This window comes from Vanacampus margaritifer, chromosome 1 (genome assembly GCF_051991255.1).
Source record: "Vanacampus margaritifer isolate UIUO_Vmar chromosome 1, RoL_Vmar_1.0, whole genome shotgun sequence".
In the NCBI taxonomy this organism is placed as follows: Eukaryota; Metazoa; Chordata; class Actinopteri; order Syngnathiformes; family Syngnathidae; genus Vanacampus; species Vanacampus margaritifer.
Window position 1 is genome coordinate 9,839,521 of NC_135432.1, and position 16,006 is coordinate 9,855,526.

Below are 16,006 nucleotides of genomic sequence, written 5' to 3' on the forward strand. Positions count from 1 at the left end.
ATGCAGTCGAACATCTTTGCCTGACAAAAATGTTTACTTTTTAAAAAAAGTTATTCTACTGATTATAATCCTCAAAGGGAAATTCAATTCACGCTCTGCTGTATATATTTCGTGTTCCACAACACACACTTAGATCCAAATCGCAAACGTGCCTCTTCAACAGGGGGGCAGGGGACAGTGCCTTGCTCAAGGGCATCTCAATAGTAGCCAGCCTTGTTTTCCTCCCCACATCATTTTGCAGGAAAGCACAGCTCACAATAAACTTCCTTTAAATGCTTATTAATAAAACTCATGACAACAAAAGTGAAGATGAGGAGGCTCAGGTTGCACTCATGAAGGACTTTCCGACCCTCCTTTTTTCCCGCCACACTCTGCCGTAACGACTACTCCCACCGGACGAAACCCCCTTTTACCACACTATAAACACAAGCGCCATGTTGCCGGCAAAAACACCCGTCATAAGAAGCGTGGCTCTAGCGGGACTTTCTGCAGCCAGTTTTTTTTCCCCCAAGATGGTGGAAAGGTTTGGCTCGCCGTCTCGTTCCAGATCCGACATTCCAGCGCCGCCAACTATAATGATGTACAATGACAGGTAATTACTAGGGGTAGTGAACATGAGAGGTCCAGATCAGCAGTATCTGTGAAGGTTCTGGAAAGTCTGAGTGGGAGCGAGGACCGCGGCCAACATCCCAAGCGGAGCTCCCATCACAGTCCGGTTGGAAAAAAATTATAATTCCGAGCCACCAGCTTAAAGTTGTGTTTTCCTTTACTTGGATTGCAATGTGAAAGAGTAACATTTGGGTCGTGTGTGAGCCACGTGCACTAAAGTCAGATTTCTAAATAACTTCCGAGTTTTGTCTCGTATTTGTATGTGTCTGTATTTAGCCAACAGCTTCACCTGCATGCCGTGTGTGTGCTGCTGTAATCATCCTCACGTTACACCCACCATCCCCCCCACCATAAATTACCTCATCAGTGACTGAAATTAACACAAATTCTTGCAGGCAATTTGACAATTTCTAATGCTAATTAGCTTCTTCCCTTTACTTTTAAACTGTGTAGCACCTGTTTAGGGGGTGGAGTGTGTGCATGTGTGTGTGCATGTGTCTTCGCAGGCACTGCAGCCGCATTTAATCACAATTTTAATTAAGCATGTTGGTAGATGTGTGAGAGAGAGGCAATTATAATGCAGATGAATGATGATTTTGCCGCATTAAATTGTTTTGTTTCTTCGTTAGCTTGATTGCATAAACACTGCTCACTTCTTATCTGCTGTAATTTTGTAACTGTTTTGCCAATGGAGGGGGGAAACACCAAGTTCTTTGCATTCTTTGATCCAGTTAACCCTTTAATTACCACAGCAAGAGGGAGAGGATTTTCTATCTTTCTTCCTAAAAACAATTAGAGTCCCGGCTTGTCAATCATTGTGAGGGTTTTGTTGCGGGGTGTGGGGCTTTGACCTTAAAACAAGCTCTGTTAACCAATCAAAGTCTTCCCCTCTCCAGCACAGATGGGTTCTGCTGGCACCGGCTCCCAATCTTTATGTGCTCGTCAAAGTGACATTGGGTTCCACAACGGCGCCTTCGCCCGCCTTTACTGCTCTGGAACCTTGCTTTGAAATTAATGTAAAAACAAAGGCAAACCACTATGGCGTGTTTCCTGAAGATGCCAGCGCCTTATTTTAGTTTATATGAGATTGTTTTTCCCTAAAGAGCGGCAAGTGGCAGCCGTCCTTTTTTCTCTGTCTTTTTTTTAAGGGACCATTTTTACACAATATGAGAGTGTGTAAACTGTAAGTGGACTTGCCTGAAAACATGGTCAGGGAAAAAAACTCCCAGAATCCCTCTGTGCTCTGTCCAATGACCCCACCCCACCACAAGCCCCCAAAACAACACCCATTCTCTAATCCCACTGAGCACTGCTTTCAGTTTGTCCAGAGAGCATGTAGGGGACAGTCCAGACACACACACACACACACACACACCATATAAAACTTTCCCTTCCCTTCAGTCACCCTGAAGTGCATCTAACAGGACGGAGCTCCTCTCTGAATATTAGCGGTGACTGGCTGGAGGTAAACAGAGCATTAAATCCTGCAAAAGAGGCCAATATGCACGCGGGACAATGGCCCGGCCCGGCATCTCCAAGCCTTTGTTCTGAGCTTAACAAAACTCTGCCGTCACACTGCTTTACCTCAATGCTGGCCTGTCGAAACGGCCATCAAGCCGTCAGACTGCAAAAGCTGAGGGCGGGGTGAGGACAGTGGGGGGAGGCGGGCAATTGGGGAAGAAGAGGATGATGAAGACAGGAGAGGATGAAGGTGGTACGCAGTCGTGAGAAGATGAAGCAGCCGAAGACACCAAGAGGAAAGGAAACCGTTAAATTATTTGCAAACAGGTGGTGGGAGGAGCAGGTGGGGGCTGAAATTAAAAACATAATCACCCTGGCCTCTCCCACGCATACGTTAATAACAATATATGGCAGCAAGAAGGGCTGTGTGTGTGTAGGTTAGGGGAGCAATGGGGGTGGGGGGGGGGGATCTATGTGACGTGGAACTGGAGCAGCCAGATTCACTAAAAGTTTCATCACAAAGTCCTTATCTGCTTCCCTCTGAGGGCCATGGCGAGGTTCAGGAGGCGCGTGTGACTGAGAGAGAAAAGAGAGAGAGAGAGAGAGAGAGAGAGAGAGACAGGCAGACAGAGAAAGAGAAAGAGACAAAGACAGAGACAGAGACCTGACCAACACATGGTAAATAAATTAAGTATCTGCCATTTTGTAACTGACAAAAAAAAAACTATAGTGTGAAGTCAGTCCTTTGGCGACCACTATCCCACTGAACAGGATAATGGTATAAAATATATGAATGGATATTAAAATCTATGAGATCATCTATAAAGCTGAAATATTTTCTTATTTTATATTCACCTTATGAAATGTGTCACTGTATACAAAATGCATGTTAATAATTAACATATAGACACACCCCAAGTTGACAGAGGTAAAGAAATCTGTGATGGTTTAAAGTCAGAAAATGGAGAATGCTTAAGTCTTGGAAATGGCAGCCAACATTGTGTAATGTAAATGGCTATTAATTGCCAGTACACCATCACAATTAAAGAAGGCTGCTGCAAAGGTAGCACAAATGAATATTTCATGACTTTAATTACTGAAAAGTCATTGGCAGTCACTGCAACTAATTAGCAAACATAATAACATTAGCCAAACTGTGATTGGTGCATCAGGAGGTTGCAGCCAAATTGAGGAAAACAGGAACATGAGAAAGCAGACCAACGCTACCTGCATCTCCATCCACGTCCGTGTACCTCGCCCAGCTTTGTGGTTGTGGGTGGATGGGGTGCTTGTTTGGTTCAAAGTTTGCTTTTATAGCCTTGATTATAGTTCGTATATATATATATATATATATATATATATATATATATATGTGTGTGTGTGTGTGTGTGTGTAGTACAGCCACATGTCACACTTTTTTTATTCAATGTATTTGCTTTATTCTGACTGGTTATTTTGTAAATTCTCACTGGAGGCATCAAAACTATGTATGAACTGATGTGGAGTTATGTACGTAACAAAAAAAAAATGAAATGGTGAAATAACTGAAAACATGTTTTGTATTATAGATTCTTCAAAATGGCCATCCTTTGCTCTGGTTCGTTTTTTGCATACTATTGGCATTCTTACCTCTGGGAACTCCTTAAAGACTGTTGGAAAACCCTTTCAGGTGACTACCTTTTGAAGCTCATTAAAACAATGCCAAGAATGTGCCAAAAAGTAATCAGAGAAAAGGGGGGGCGAGGGAGGAAGATGAGGGCTATTTATTTATTTATTTATCTATTTATTTTCACCTTTTTTTGTCATAGTTGTCATCATAGTTTTGATGCCTTCAGTGAGAATCTACAATCTACATACAGTAGTTATGAAAATAAAGCAAATGTTGAATGAGAAAGTGAGTCCAAACTTTTGGCTTGTACTGTATATATACATACATATATAATAAAGCTGGAGAAAAAAAACTATCTAGTTTTACCAAAATGCCTGTCTAAGCTAATGTGTTTTTAACAAAAAAATATCCATGAAGAGGCAGCACTTAGCGGAAAAGGAAGTACATTCCTCAATTTGGGTCAACGGGCTGCAAGCTCTATCACCTTCAGTTTGTTATTTTGTGTGAGGGACATGAAATAAAAGGCGGTCATCAGAACGCAGCGACCTAACAGCACAATAAAATGACCCCAAATCCAGTATGTGTAGAGGGGCCTGACCACTGAGACGTAGTAAAGTAAAAAGAATAACACAGTGCAATTTATCTGAGGAATGCCGGACGATAAGGACGTGGCTTCCCTTGGAGGGGGGGGGGTGCATATGGACTGGGGGTAGCAGCAATTACCTGCTGAGAAGCACGGAAGTCTAACTTTTTAGTCTGGACTGTTTGGAAAACAAACATCGAGATCAGCTGGCTGAGGCGCATCCGTGTGCCGTGAGAGATCATCAGGTGTGTCACAGGAAATTATCAAATTTCCCTTGTTTGGTCCAAAATATATTCATTTGCTACAAACTGTTTATGTTTGTTCAGTGACAAGCAGATCAACAAAATGCTCAACCACTACACGGCAATTAACCTGTTTATCCACTTTTCTGTGCATTTTGTGTTTGGCGGGTTTATCTAATGTAAAACACACGCCTTGGGTCAATCACATTTGGGGAACACTGCATCCGTACCCGACCTGATCTTGGCCATACCTTTGCCAACTCACGTAACCTACTTCCCGCGCATGAGACATCAAACTGACTAATAGCAGATAAGTCTGCGTCGCACATCAAACGGCGGCCTCGCAGCATTTCCCATGTTGCATTGAAAGGCTTCCTGTGAGGTGCAACCTGAAAGTGCAGACGTCTCCTCTGCAGTGTCGGTTTGAGCTGCCTGTCAGGACGGCGGCGGACAGGCCTGTCGGCGTGATTATCCCCCCGCTACCTGAGGAGGTGTTTGTTTGACATCTGCCTTTGACAGCAGCGGGACATGCGGCGTTCAGGGGAGGGGGCTCCCTATCCAGTCAGAACCTATTAACACGTAAATTCACCTCTCAGACTTTTTACCACGCTCGACTTTGCTCCACATGTCCATGTGCTGCGCCGCTGCTGACATTTAAAGCAAAGGGTGCTGCCTCCCCCACCTCTACATTTCATCTCTCCTTGACTCACTCTTGCCAGAGGTTAAATGTATGTTTGAATAACAGAGAGGCCGCGTGTAATTTCTGACCGTTTCCTCTTTAGGCTGCAACCTCCGGTTAGCCGGCCGCTTGATCAGTGGCGAGATGAAAGCACGAGAAATGTGTGCAGCCGCAAAACGACCCAATTTTGTTAATCTCACTTGGCAATCGGCCGCAATTAAAGCGAGATAACACATCTGAATTCCATGTGAGGGCACGGAGCAGCGCAGGCGAGTCCTCGTTAGAGAAAGGTAACGAGAGGGTCTGCGCTGAGGTGGCTTGCAAGCGGGGCGCCGGTGAATAATGGAGCAAAGTGATCCCGCTTCAAATAGCATGTTCTATTAACGTGTTAAAGGTAGCTTGTGGGGAAAGGAGCTGACTTCCACATATCACTATGCTTTAATTCGACACATTGCTTATTGATTGGTGCATGTGCTGCTGACCTTGCCTCCAGACAATCAAATATTGTGTATTGGTGTGTATGTAAGCAAATCTGACACACGGTGAACGACTTTCCAAATGTGTTTGCACAAAGGTGTCATCTCTACAGTGGCCAGCGCCAGAAAAAAAACAACGTATTTCTAATGTACATGCACAAAATAGCATCTCAGTCAATGGAAATTTAGCAAGGAAGCTTCAGAATCAGGTTGTGCTGGCATATTCAGACAAAATATTACTTTTTTTTAATTAGTTCGACAGCCTTCTCAACTCAAAAAAGTAGTTGCACAAACATGTTGATAATCACATGTGCCACAGGAGCAGAGCGAAAACAAACAGCAGGATGAGACGGGCTGGATGGGTCCCATAAAGACTTGTCACTTGCCTCAAATGAGGCGTGATATTTCCAAATGCATCGTGGCGCCGCGGCGAGGCATTAAAGACGACGTGCGTACACAAGCATGCAGGTATTTGCTGGACCATTGAGGTTTGCTTTTGTTTCAAGGAAAGAAAGGTGGTAAGGGAAGGAAAGAAGGAGGCATGAAATGAAATCAGGCGGGCAAGGAGGACACATTTATAACATGTCAAGCGGCTCAAGAGTCAAAACGTGAAACGTCGGAAAAACCGCAATGGGAGCGAGCAACTGAAAAAGTGCTGCCTGCATCTCTAGTGGCTAATTCTCACCCAGCCGCCACTTTCCTCATTTTTGGCACTGACTCCAAATGTGTGTGTGTGTGTTTGAAGACCCTCACATCCCCTTTTCAAGAGCAATGCCCCCCCACCCCTCGACACCAGCCGCCCTGTTCCTCCAAAGCAGGGGTTAATATCATGGCTGCCTGGTAAGGCATTAGCCGAACCTCTCAGAACAAAAGGCCCCTTTTGCAAACAGACTCTTTCTCCTTCAACCCCCCCACCACCGCACCCCACCCCCCCAGTGTCCAAAGGTGTTTGCTGAAGTAAATCTGCCTAAATCCTGCGCAGCTTGGCCAGGAGGAGGAGGGGGAGGGGGAGGGAAGGTGTACCGATAATCCTTCTTCTTAACCAAAAAGAAAAAAAAAAGTTCTATGTGAGGAAAAGAAAGGGTAAAAAGAAATCCATATCACATGATGCCCCCCAATCCCACGTCTCCCCATCTTTGCTTAAGATTTGCATCCATCCCGCCTGGGAGGTGCGCGATAAAGATATCAGTTACACAAGGAGCTTGTGAGACACCTGCCTGTGTTTGCAGGTCACAACTTTTCCAGGCAAGAAAGCGACGACACCTGCTCGCGGATGCGCAAGCCCGCCGCTTCTTCTTAAGAAGCGCGAGTGTCCACGAATAGTGCGAGCACGCCATCTCGTAACACTATCTGTGTGTCAGGAGGGGCCCGGGCCCCCGCTAAAGGAGGGAGGCTATAAAAGGCTTGTAACCAGGGGACCGGCAACAAACAAGCACAAACAGCCCAGTTATTTCTCTCCAGCAGCCACCCCTTCCTCCCTCATCTTCCTCCCTCGCCCCCCCTTTTCATCTCGGCCCCCTTTCTGATGCTGAATGCAAATGTGCAGCCCTGCTGCTGGCGGCGAGAGGGGCTGAATTGTGATTAAGAGGGAGAAGAAGAAGCAGCAGAAGAGGAGCTCCTTTCTTTGTTCTCCCCCCGGGGGATGTTTACCAGGAGAGACGCGGCGGATCAGATATGAAAGGCATTCAGGTCAGCATTGATGTGAGCCAAAGTGAAATGGTACCTAAGGCATTCCAAAGACCCGCCGTGTCAGGGGTCTGGCCCGGCGGTGCCTCTGCGAGTGTGTGTTCTCTGGCCGCCAGGCGGAGGGGGGAATAAAAAAAAAGAAAAGGAACATCTTCACACAAGCGGTGGTCGAGGATGCAACAAATAAATAAATAAAAATGGGAAATCGGTGAAAAAAATAAAATACTTCAGAAAATGTTTTTCTCGGCTATTTTCGGGGATGATGATGAGGAGGGATGAAAAGGTTCTGTCCAATGTCCGGGAAGATGATCATTAGTGTGTGTGTGTGAGTGTGTGTGAGCGTGTGTGTGTGAGTGTGTGTGTGTGCATTTGTTTGTGTTTGTGTGTCCCCGGAGCCACAAGCCACACTATTTGCTTTTATGTGTGTTATCAAAGGTGCAAGCAACTCTGTGCACGTCTGTGTACACATGGTGCCGAACTAGGACACGTATCAGAGAAGATGACGACGAAGACAAAACGTCACATCAGGAAATGAGAAAATGACAAAATTTAAAAATTGGTTTAGATTTTTAAATGACAACATGGAATAAAGGGAACAGAAGAAGACATACTCGTGTGCACTAGACTCACCCAGCGCATGTATTCATAAATATGTAGACATTTTTATATTTATATTTATAGGCCACAGCCGAGGGAAGAACAAATCCAAAGGTGTCAAGCCAGTAGTGATGGAACAAATCTGACCTCTTTATTACGCCTGTTTGTGGTTGTCACACACTACACAAGGCTAAGGTGTGAGAACGAGCAAGCCGCCACGCCACAGCACGGCGGCCCCCGGAACATCTCGCCGTAATTATTTCACTTGCTCAAACAGAATAATCCCTTCAACGTGGACGCGCCGTGAAATAGTTCTATGCACAGAAGAAGCCATCAGGAGTGGAAGGCTGCACACAATTGGCGACCCGTATGGGAATGGCGGCGCTGAATGGCGCGGCGGACAACCCCCCGCCATTATTGACGGTATAAACATGTAAATGAAACACATTACCGCTGACAATCAATTGTCCGCGAGCGGCCTGCGAAACCTCCTCCTTCCCTCCCCCTGTACCTTGAGGAGGAGGGGGAGCACCTTGTCTCACTCCCACAGGCCCCCCCCCTATCTCCCCACCCTCCCCAAACGCTCACGATTCTCTCCCACAGAACTTTAAAAAGACTGCGGAATAATAGTAATGGACAAATTGTTTGGACTGGCACAAATGTGGCATTGTGTTACACTCAATGCATGCTTAGACACACACACACGCACACACACACACTGTCATTCAGGCTACATGTAAAGTGCGTTACTGAGCTGCAGCTGTTATGTAATCTGAGTACAGTTCCGTGGGGACATCCTGACGTTCAAAGGTCAGAGGTCACACAGGGAAATCAGAAATGATTCAGATGAGGGTAATGCAGGATTTAAAAGAGGAAAAAACATATTTCCTGGCTTATATCAAGATTTGCTGTTGCCGGTTGTCTGATGGGAAAAATCAGACGCGATTACAAGCAAACTATGGTTCACAGCTGGATCGGAAGAGCAACACCTGGCCGGGGCCAAACTTTCACTTTGCATGTGACTTCAGAATATTCATGTTGTTGTGCAGACATGCAGGAGGAAGTGATGAGCTGTGGTTAAATATCACATGACACACTGGCCAAAGAGCGCTACCGTGTGCCACCTCCAGCCCTGAAGGCCAACAGTCATCTGGATGAGAATGTCATCGCTTGGACAACTTAGTGAGCAAAGGCCTCATTAATACTAATTGGCTGGATGACTGAGAAAAACATCACGTTCACCGCAAACAGGCCATAAGAAATTTAAAAAGAACTCGTGGAGTCGCCTCCAAACTGCTGCAAGATTTCACATTAGTAAGTGAAGTCCGCCAGTGGGCCTCGCGGAACGTTTGGGCTCGGCTCGGTTAGCCTTCCACAGCGGCCGGGGAGAGGACAGTGAGGCGGACAGTGAAGGAAGAGCGGCCAAGCCTCAATAAGACTATATTCCCAGGGGGGTGGTGGTGAGGGGGGAGGCTGTAAGAGGAGGAGGGCGAGGACATCATGCAGGGAACTTACTTGTCATATAATATTATTCAAAGTGCTGGATGTTACTATTTTCACAGGCAATTCAAATATCTGAGCTACTCCATGATGTGTGAAAATACATTTTAATATTTTTATACATTTAAGAAAATAAGCCAAAGGTGTTGTTTTTTTGTTTTTTTAACAAAACAGATGTTGCCAAACACTCTCTATATATATTTTTATATTAATGAATATTTTAAGCCCAGCTACTGCTCTACACAACTGGAATATTATGTTTGCCCACCATCGATCCAGCAAATCAATAAATGAAATCTGATCCAGATAAAGAATCCGTGGGGACACTGCTTTAAAAAATATAATACAAATACAACAACTCTGTCGTCGAATAAGCATAGTGCAAATCTTGTCTGAGCAGCTGCATGGCAGCCTTCATGTTTCACACGCGCGCGCGCAAATACTCACGCAAGCACGTACACACGCACCGTGTGTATGTGTGGAATAATCAGGAATAACGGGGCCAGGAAATGTCACAGCACATTTGCCTCTTGTGGGAAAGTGTGCACTCAAATGGATAAAGAAAAGCAATAAATGTGCACCTCCAGCGCGCCAATTAGTGTCCGAGTTTAGACGACAAGTCCTTTATTTTTAACCGTCACGTCCACGCATACACGCGACGATCGAGCTGCGTGGCTTTCTGTATCATTTTTTTTTTTAATTTAAAAAATAAAATAAAATAAAATAAATAAATGACAAGAGTGGACTACTGATAACACCAACACGAACACGCGCATTGAAGCAAAAATAAATAAATGCATAAAAATGGAGTCTCGGGTCGCGCGTATCCTGGGATCAGCCACAGCCGGGTGACCGTTAGACACCCCCACTCGTCCAGTCCACCCCACGACGGGTTCGACCCAGCCGGGAGGCCCGTCGACACCGACACAACTTTCCAACATCCAAAGTTTGCTGCTGGCTCGCTCAACACCCCAAAAGACACACACGCACACAAGACTACAGACACGTTTGTCCCCGAGTAACGGTCCGGACTGGAGTGCAGCAGACATGCAGGGACTCGAACAGCAGAGCAAGGCGAGAGATTCGGCGGACCATCTCTTACCGTTTTTCCGTCTCGGGTTGGCCTGTTTTCTCCGCTTGCACCGGGGCCCATCTGCCATCATCTCCTGTCTCATTTAGAAGTGTGCGTGTGGGCTCAGACGGCAGCTCGCATGGACCCGAACGCTTGGATTCAGCTTGTCGTCTGACTCTGACGGGACACACACACCAAACACGCGCACCCACACAGACAAGAACCGCAACAGTGTTAACGAAGACATCCACACAAACTAACTTTGATGTAGCTACACATGACAAAAAAAATACTTTGAATAATTTAGAGGTCATCATAACAACAAGAGAAGATAAAGTAATAGTAGACGCACATCTTTGTCTAAAGTTGTGCTCAATTTTCAAATAATTTCATTTAAAAGTTCCTAAATTTTTGGTTTTATTTATTTTGCTTGTTATTTTTAAGTAGCATATAACGGTGCTTCAAACTCGACGATGAGAGGGAAAAGCAACTTAATAAATCATATTTTAGGCCAATTTTAAACTGAGCTCCGCGGGCGTGCACACACCACAATCCTCAGTGAGGAAAAGTATAACGGAACTTTGAGCAAATTGCTGCCGCTGCATTGTTACACCGCACGCATGCTTTCGGAAATAGCAGCTCAATTATAAACATGCAACTGAAAATGTTCGGGAAAAAAAAAGCGTGGTTGCGTCCGCGCTCAATGTGTGAATTGCGCACAAAGAAAAGCTCAAAGATTGTTGTGGGACCAGCTGATCAAATATGTGCGAATAAGTTTAAAACGACAAGAGGTGGTGTCAGTTGTTTTGCAGCATGGTGCGAGTGGGCACAAAGTGGACCGACCGGGCAGACCAGCGTCGTCTGGTCCTTTCCGAGCATATAGCAGGGATGCGCTGAGCAAAACGCCGGGCAGAGAGCGCCTGGTGCCGGCTATGAGGAGAGTCCACTACTCGCCTCTGCGCATGCATGGATTTTTTTCTTTTCTTTTTTTTTCTCTTCCCTCCGAAACAACTCATCCACCTGCGCAGGTAAGTTCCAAGTGAGGCGCGAGCGCGTTGAAGTGGGGAATACCAGTTTGGAGTAAGAATGAAAGAAAAAAAGTGCGTGCAACGTACCTGCTTGCTGTGAGGGGAACAAACAGTGGTGTTGGTCCGATGACACCGGAGTGCGGCGGTGAGCGGATTCCGGTCCAGCGGTGATAATAAAGCCTTAGAAATAAAGCCTGCTAGTGGTTGGGAGGAGGGAGGGAGCGCGCGTCCTGCTCGGGCAGGTTTACAACTGATGTCTTACACCCACTCCAGGAAACAAACCTGGGTCGGGACTGACGTGTTCCGCCTCTTCTAATGACATTTTTTTCTTTCCACCTCCTTTTCTTTGCAGTGCACACGGAGGAGAAGCCCCCTGAAACGCACGCCACCTATCTTCACGGGAGGGGATAATTGAGGGGAGCCAAACGTGAGCATCTTCTGGCTTCAACTTATTTTTTTTTTTATTTCCTCTATCCCACCGCCCCCCACCCCGACACGCTCTTGTTGCCCCCTCCTGCTCCTCTTGCTTTCTCCATCCTTCTCTTTTGCACTGTGAAACCAACTATGTCCACGCGGAGTTTGTGTGTGTGTATGTGTGTGAGCGAGTGTAAGCCGGGAGAAACTTGAAGTCCATCCACGCAGTCACGTAAGGATTCTTATTTCAAAAATGTTATTTACATTTGGTGTTTTTGGCAGAAATGTGCATGTTCTTGGTCCGCTTCATTGACCTCAAATTGTTGGATGGTCGCCAAAATCGGCAGTTAGGCTATTCAATGTAACATGTATTTTTTCTCTCTCTGTAAAATGGAATATAGTAGCAATTAATACGCCTATTTATTGAATCGGCGCACCAACATATGCGCGGTCTGTTTGTGATAATTATTGAGGAAAACTAAAACAGTTTTGCACTCTCAATTTTTTAAAAACGTTTTTCCCCCGTCATGGTACCAATCGGCTAAAACAAATAATACAATTTTAATGTCAATATTTGAGGTATTCGTGTGTTACAATTGTCACTTGTAATTTTATTATTTGTATCTGTGCAGAACATCCTCGCATTGCATGCATGCAAGTAATTTATATTTAAATGTAACACGAGGGGAATAATTTGCATTTTACTGATTTGCACTTTTTTTTTTAGAGCTAGATAATAAACAATAAAATTTAGCAAAAATATAAATTTATGATTTGGCACTAAAATCACGAACTATATTCCAACAGTGACACATACAACTGCTATTTTAGAAGAGCTCTGTGGCACTAAAAAATAAAGAAAAAAAAGAGTGGAGAAAAGCATAAAGTGACATAAAGAGACGTAAAGTGTCCGCGGAGCTGCACGAGTCCCTGCAGGAATATTATGCGAATATCATCGACATTTTCCAGGTTTATTAGAGTGATTCTCGCTTCTGGAGGCCACTTAAGAGGATGAACCCCACATTTATTAAAGAAGTCAACCATCTCATACGCTCATATCGCTCCCTCGCTCTCTCTCTCTCTCTCTCTCGCTCTCTCGCTCGCTCGCTCACCACGCGCACACACACACACACTTCGATACACACGTTGACAGAGGGAGGGAGGGAGCAAGCCCCGCCCGTGCAGCGAGTTGATTGGCTATGCAAATAAAGGGTTATTTTGTGTCCCTTCCTCTTGCAGGTCGCTACTGGATGGCTAATTAAATCATCAATCAGTCCCCCTCCTCATTTTTACATCAACGAAAACTCAGATGCATGATTAGGCCTACTGTAACACAGAAAAAAAATAGGCTATGTATAATTAAGCTTCAGTCTTAAAATAGGCATTTATTATTATTATTATTATTATTATTATTATTATTATTATTATTATTATTATTATTATTATTATCAGGCCTAGGCCTATAACTAACGGGTTGACGTTTTACCAGGCGAACTTATAAATGTGATTTTATTTGAGCCAACTTTTCTTGTAAGAAGGAAGTGACGTGCGGTGCGGCCGCTTTTGCTTCGCGTCTTTCCCGGGAAGTGAATGAGGTCCTCGGTGGATTATTGCCACGCGTAATTTGCAGTTGGGGTATTTGCATGTAAACGAAGCGGCGCAGTTGTCGCGCTTTTTTCACGCGCGCGCACGCACGCGCACTTGAACACAACACGGCTCCAGATCTATTCATCCACGCGGGCCTGAAGTGGCACCTCTCGCTTTTCTCCACGCACGCAGGCTCTTGTGCGTGGGGCCGCATATTCAGCGTGTAAACGGATTAAGTGTCTGTGTGACCTTTAGTGGTGGCTGTGTTTAATGCATATATGTTGTTAATTGAGAGGGGCGTTACTGTCTTAATATTTATTCTGCATGTAAATTTGATAATAAAATTGTGATGACAAGATTAATTGTTGGTCTGTTTGTTTAATACAACGTTGCAGCAAAGAAATCTGATGGGGTTTATTTGATCAAATTGAGTCAATATGTGCTCTGTTCGCTGGGATTTTTTTTTTTTTACGCGCCTGAAGGCAGAGAACCACGAATATAATCCTAATTTTGGTGTGTCAGACGCAGCCACACACTTGTAGGTCCAGAGAAGGTGTTGATCAAATTGAAGTTGCAGCACAAGATGACGGCAACTCATGAATTTCAAGAAGGTCATAGGTCAAAAATGCACAACAAGTGCTCAGAATAAAATGTGAATTGATGCTTTGATGTAGATTTTTTTCCCCTCTTCTTGTCAAAGCTGCACTCAACTGAACGAAATGTACAAATATGAGCGTGTGATGCTGGATGATTCTCTTATGAATACATTCATGCAAGGGTTTGTGTTGCTGAATGTACGGCGGCCGCACGCCAAATGAAGACGCTGCAATAGCCACAGCCCCAAGACAGGGCTCCGCCACCACACAGCTACCATTATAGGCCCAAATTAGATTATGTGGGAGTCGCATAAGAATCACAGAAATTTTGTAACATGAAAGTGCACAATGGGGATTTTATAACTGGATATCATTATTGTGGAGGGTGGTGGTCAAAAAATTAAATTAGGATATCATGAGGCTCTTGAGCTATAGAGTAGTGATTGAATGAAACTATCCAATTTCACTTTAGTTGTTTAAAAAATATATTTTTTTATTACAAACAATGTATCTTTGTTTATCTGCATCCATGTAAGCGATGTATAGTTTCAGGCAGGTTAATCACTCAATGGTAGAAGTTTTAACCTGTATATGAAATTTTTGTTTGGTGGTGTGTTGTGAGATTCTTTTTTTATAATGTAAAATGTGTGCCTTGGAGCAAGAAAGGCTGGGAAACGCTGGCTAAAAGTACAGCACTACTATGTGGACCAATACTTCAGCTCTGGTATGCAGCAAAATCGGCAGTGTTAATTCAACATTTACAGAGTTAAATTTAACACTTCAAAAGTGTCCTTAAAAAAACAGTTTGGAAAGTGTCTATATTTTTTACGGTGTGATCGAGTTAAACTAACTTTTTATTTAATTTTTTTCTGGAGAGCTCAGTATTGTTCATTCGGTAATTTTACCGATTTGACATGTCATCATCATTGCTCTTTTTAAATTTTTACATTTTTTATTTTTTAGTTCAAACAACTTTAACGGTGGTCAACACTGGTCAGTGTTAGTCACACAAATAGGTGAATTACCCCCAAATTTAACCCTCAAATTTTAACACTCCATATTTTATGTTGTGTAGTTTTACTCGAAAGGACAGTGAGAGTTTGACCTGTGCATGCTGATTCCCCTCTAAGGCCACATCTCTTTTTTTAAGACAACAGTGGCCGGAGTGACGAGCATTTGAATGCACCACAGCAAGGCCCCAGCATCCCACATTTCATCTCCCTCCTGTGCTTGTTTGCATCTCTTCCAGTTTTGCGACATCAAACTGAGCATCGCTGGTCTGACTTGGGCTCTGATAGACGCCAACGCCACGCCACAGAGATTGACGGACAATTAAAGAGCGGGAAGCGACGGCCGGGGCGTGTGATGTGTAAGGGCTCCTCCAACATGTAAAACGAAGAGTTTACATTTGTTTCTGATCTCTCTCGCTCGGACAAGAAGGAGAACAAGCTAGCAGAGGCACAAACAAATGTTTGCACTGAGAGCTATTGATTTTGCATCTTCTCAACTATCCACTTACACACACTGTGCTGCCACTTGTAAACACACACACGCATACAAACAGCTGCATGTGAAATCAAGCTGCTAATGTTGGATTGAGTAAATAAAGAATTGAAGACAATTGTTTAATGAGAACTTCACTTCACTTTGTTAGGGACACCTTTCTGCTCATTACGACGTAAGCAGTCGTGTGCACTGAATGTCACAAAGAATCAATTTGATTTTTTTTTTCGTGCTTGACAAATAAAAGGCTTCTGATCTGGGGTCTGATGGATCCCGCAAGGAAACTTTTTACTTGCTGAGAAAAAGAAAAAAAAAAGCACAACTTTATCGCTTGCCCCAATGAATAATTGACAGTGTCTCCACT

General features: G+C 44.4%; 1 protein-coding gene and 1 long non-coding RNA gene across 5 annotated transcripts in view; one reads left to right on the plus strand and one right to left on the minus strand.

The window, feature by feature from the left end:
* Positions 1-12,008, minus strand: part of zeb2b (zinc finger E-box binding homeobox 2b) — a 60,034-nt gene extending 48,026 nt beyond the window's left edge. For all 3 annotated transcript variants that reach the window (XM_077570392.1, XM_077570401.1, XM_077570385.1), the window contains exons 1-2: positions 11,630-12,008; positions 10,545-10,691 (exon numbers count right to left, since the gene is read on the minus strand). In XM_077570392.1, the coding sequence (XP_077426518.1) occupies positions 10,545-10,617 (73 nt within the window). In that variant the 5' untranslated portion in view covers positions 10,618-10,691; positions 11,630-12,008. The remainder of the gene's footprint in view (positions 1-10,544; positions 10,692-11,629) is intronic.
* LOC144054949 (uncharacterized) lies at positions 11,821-15,760 on the plus strand. 2 transcript variants are annotated; one of them, XR_013294742.1, is made up of 2 exons: positions 11,821-11,969; positions 15,389-15,760. It is a non-coding gene; the product is annotated as an uncharacterized LOC144054949 (long non-coding RNA). The 2 variants fall into 2 exon arrangements; XR_013294741.1 differs by lacking the exon at positions 11,821-11,969 and adding an exon at positions 12,003-12,188.
* Positions 15,761-16,006: the final 246 nt, after the last annotated feature.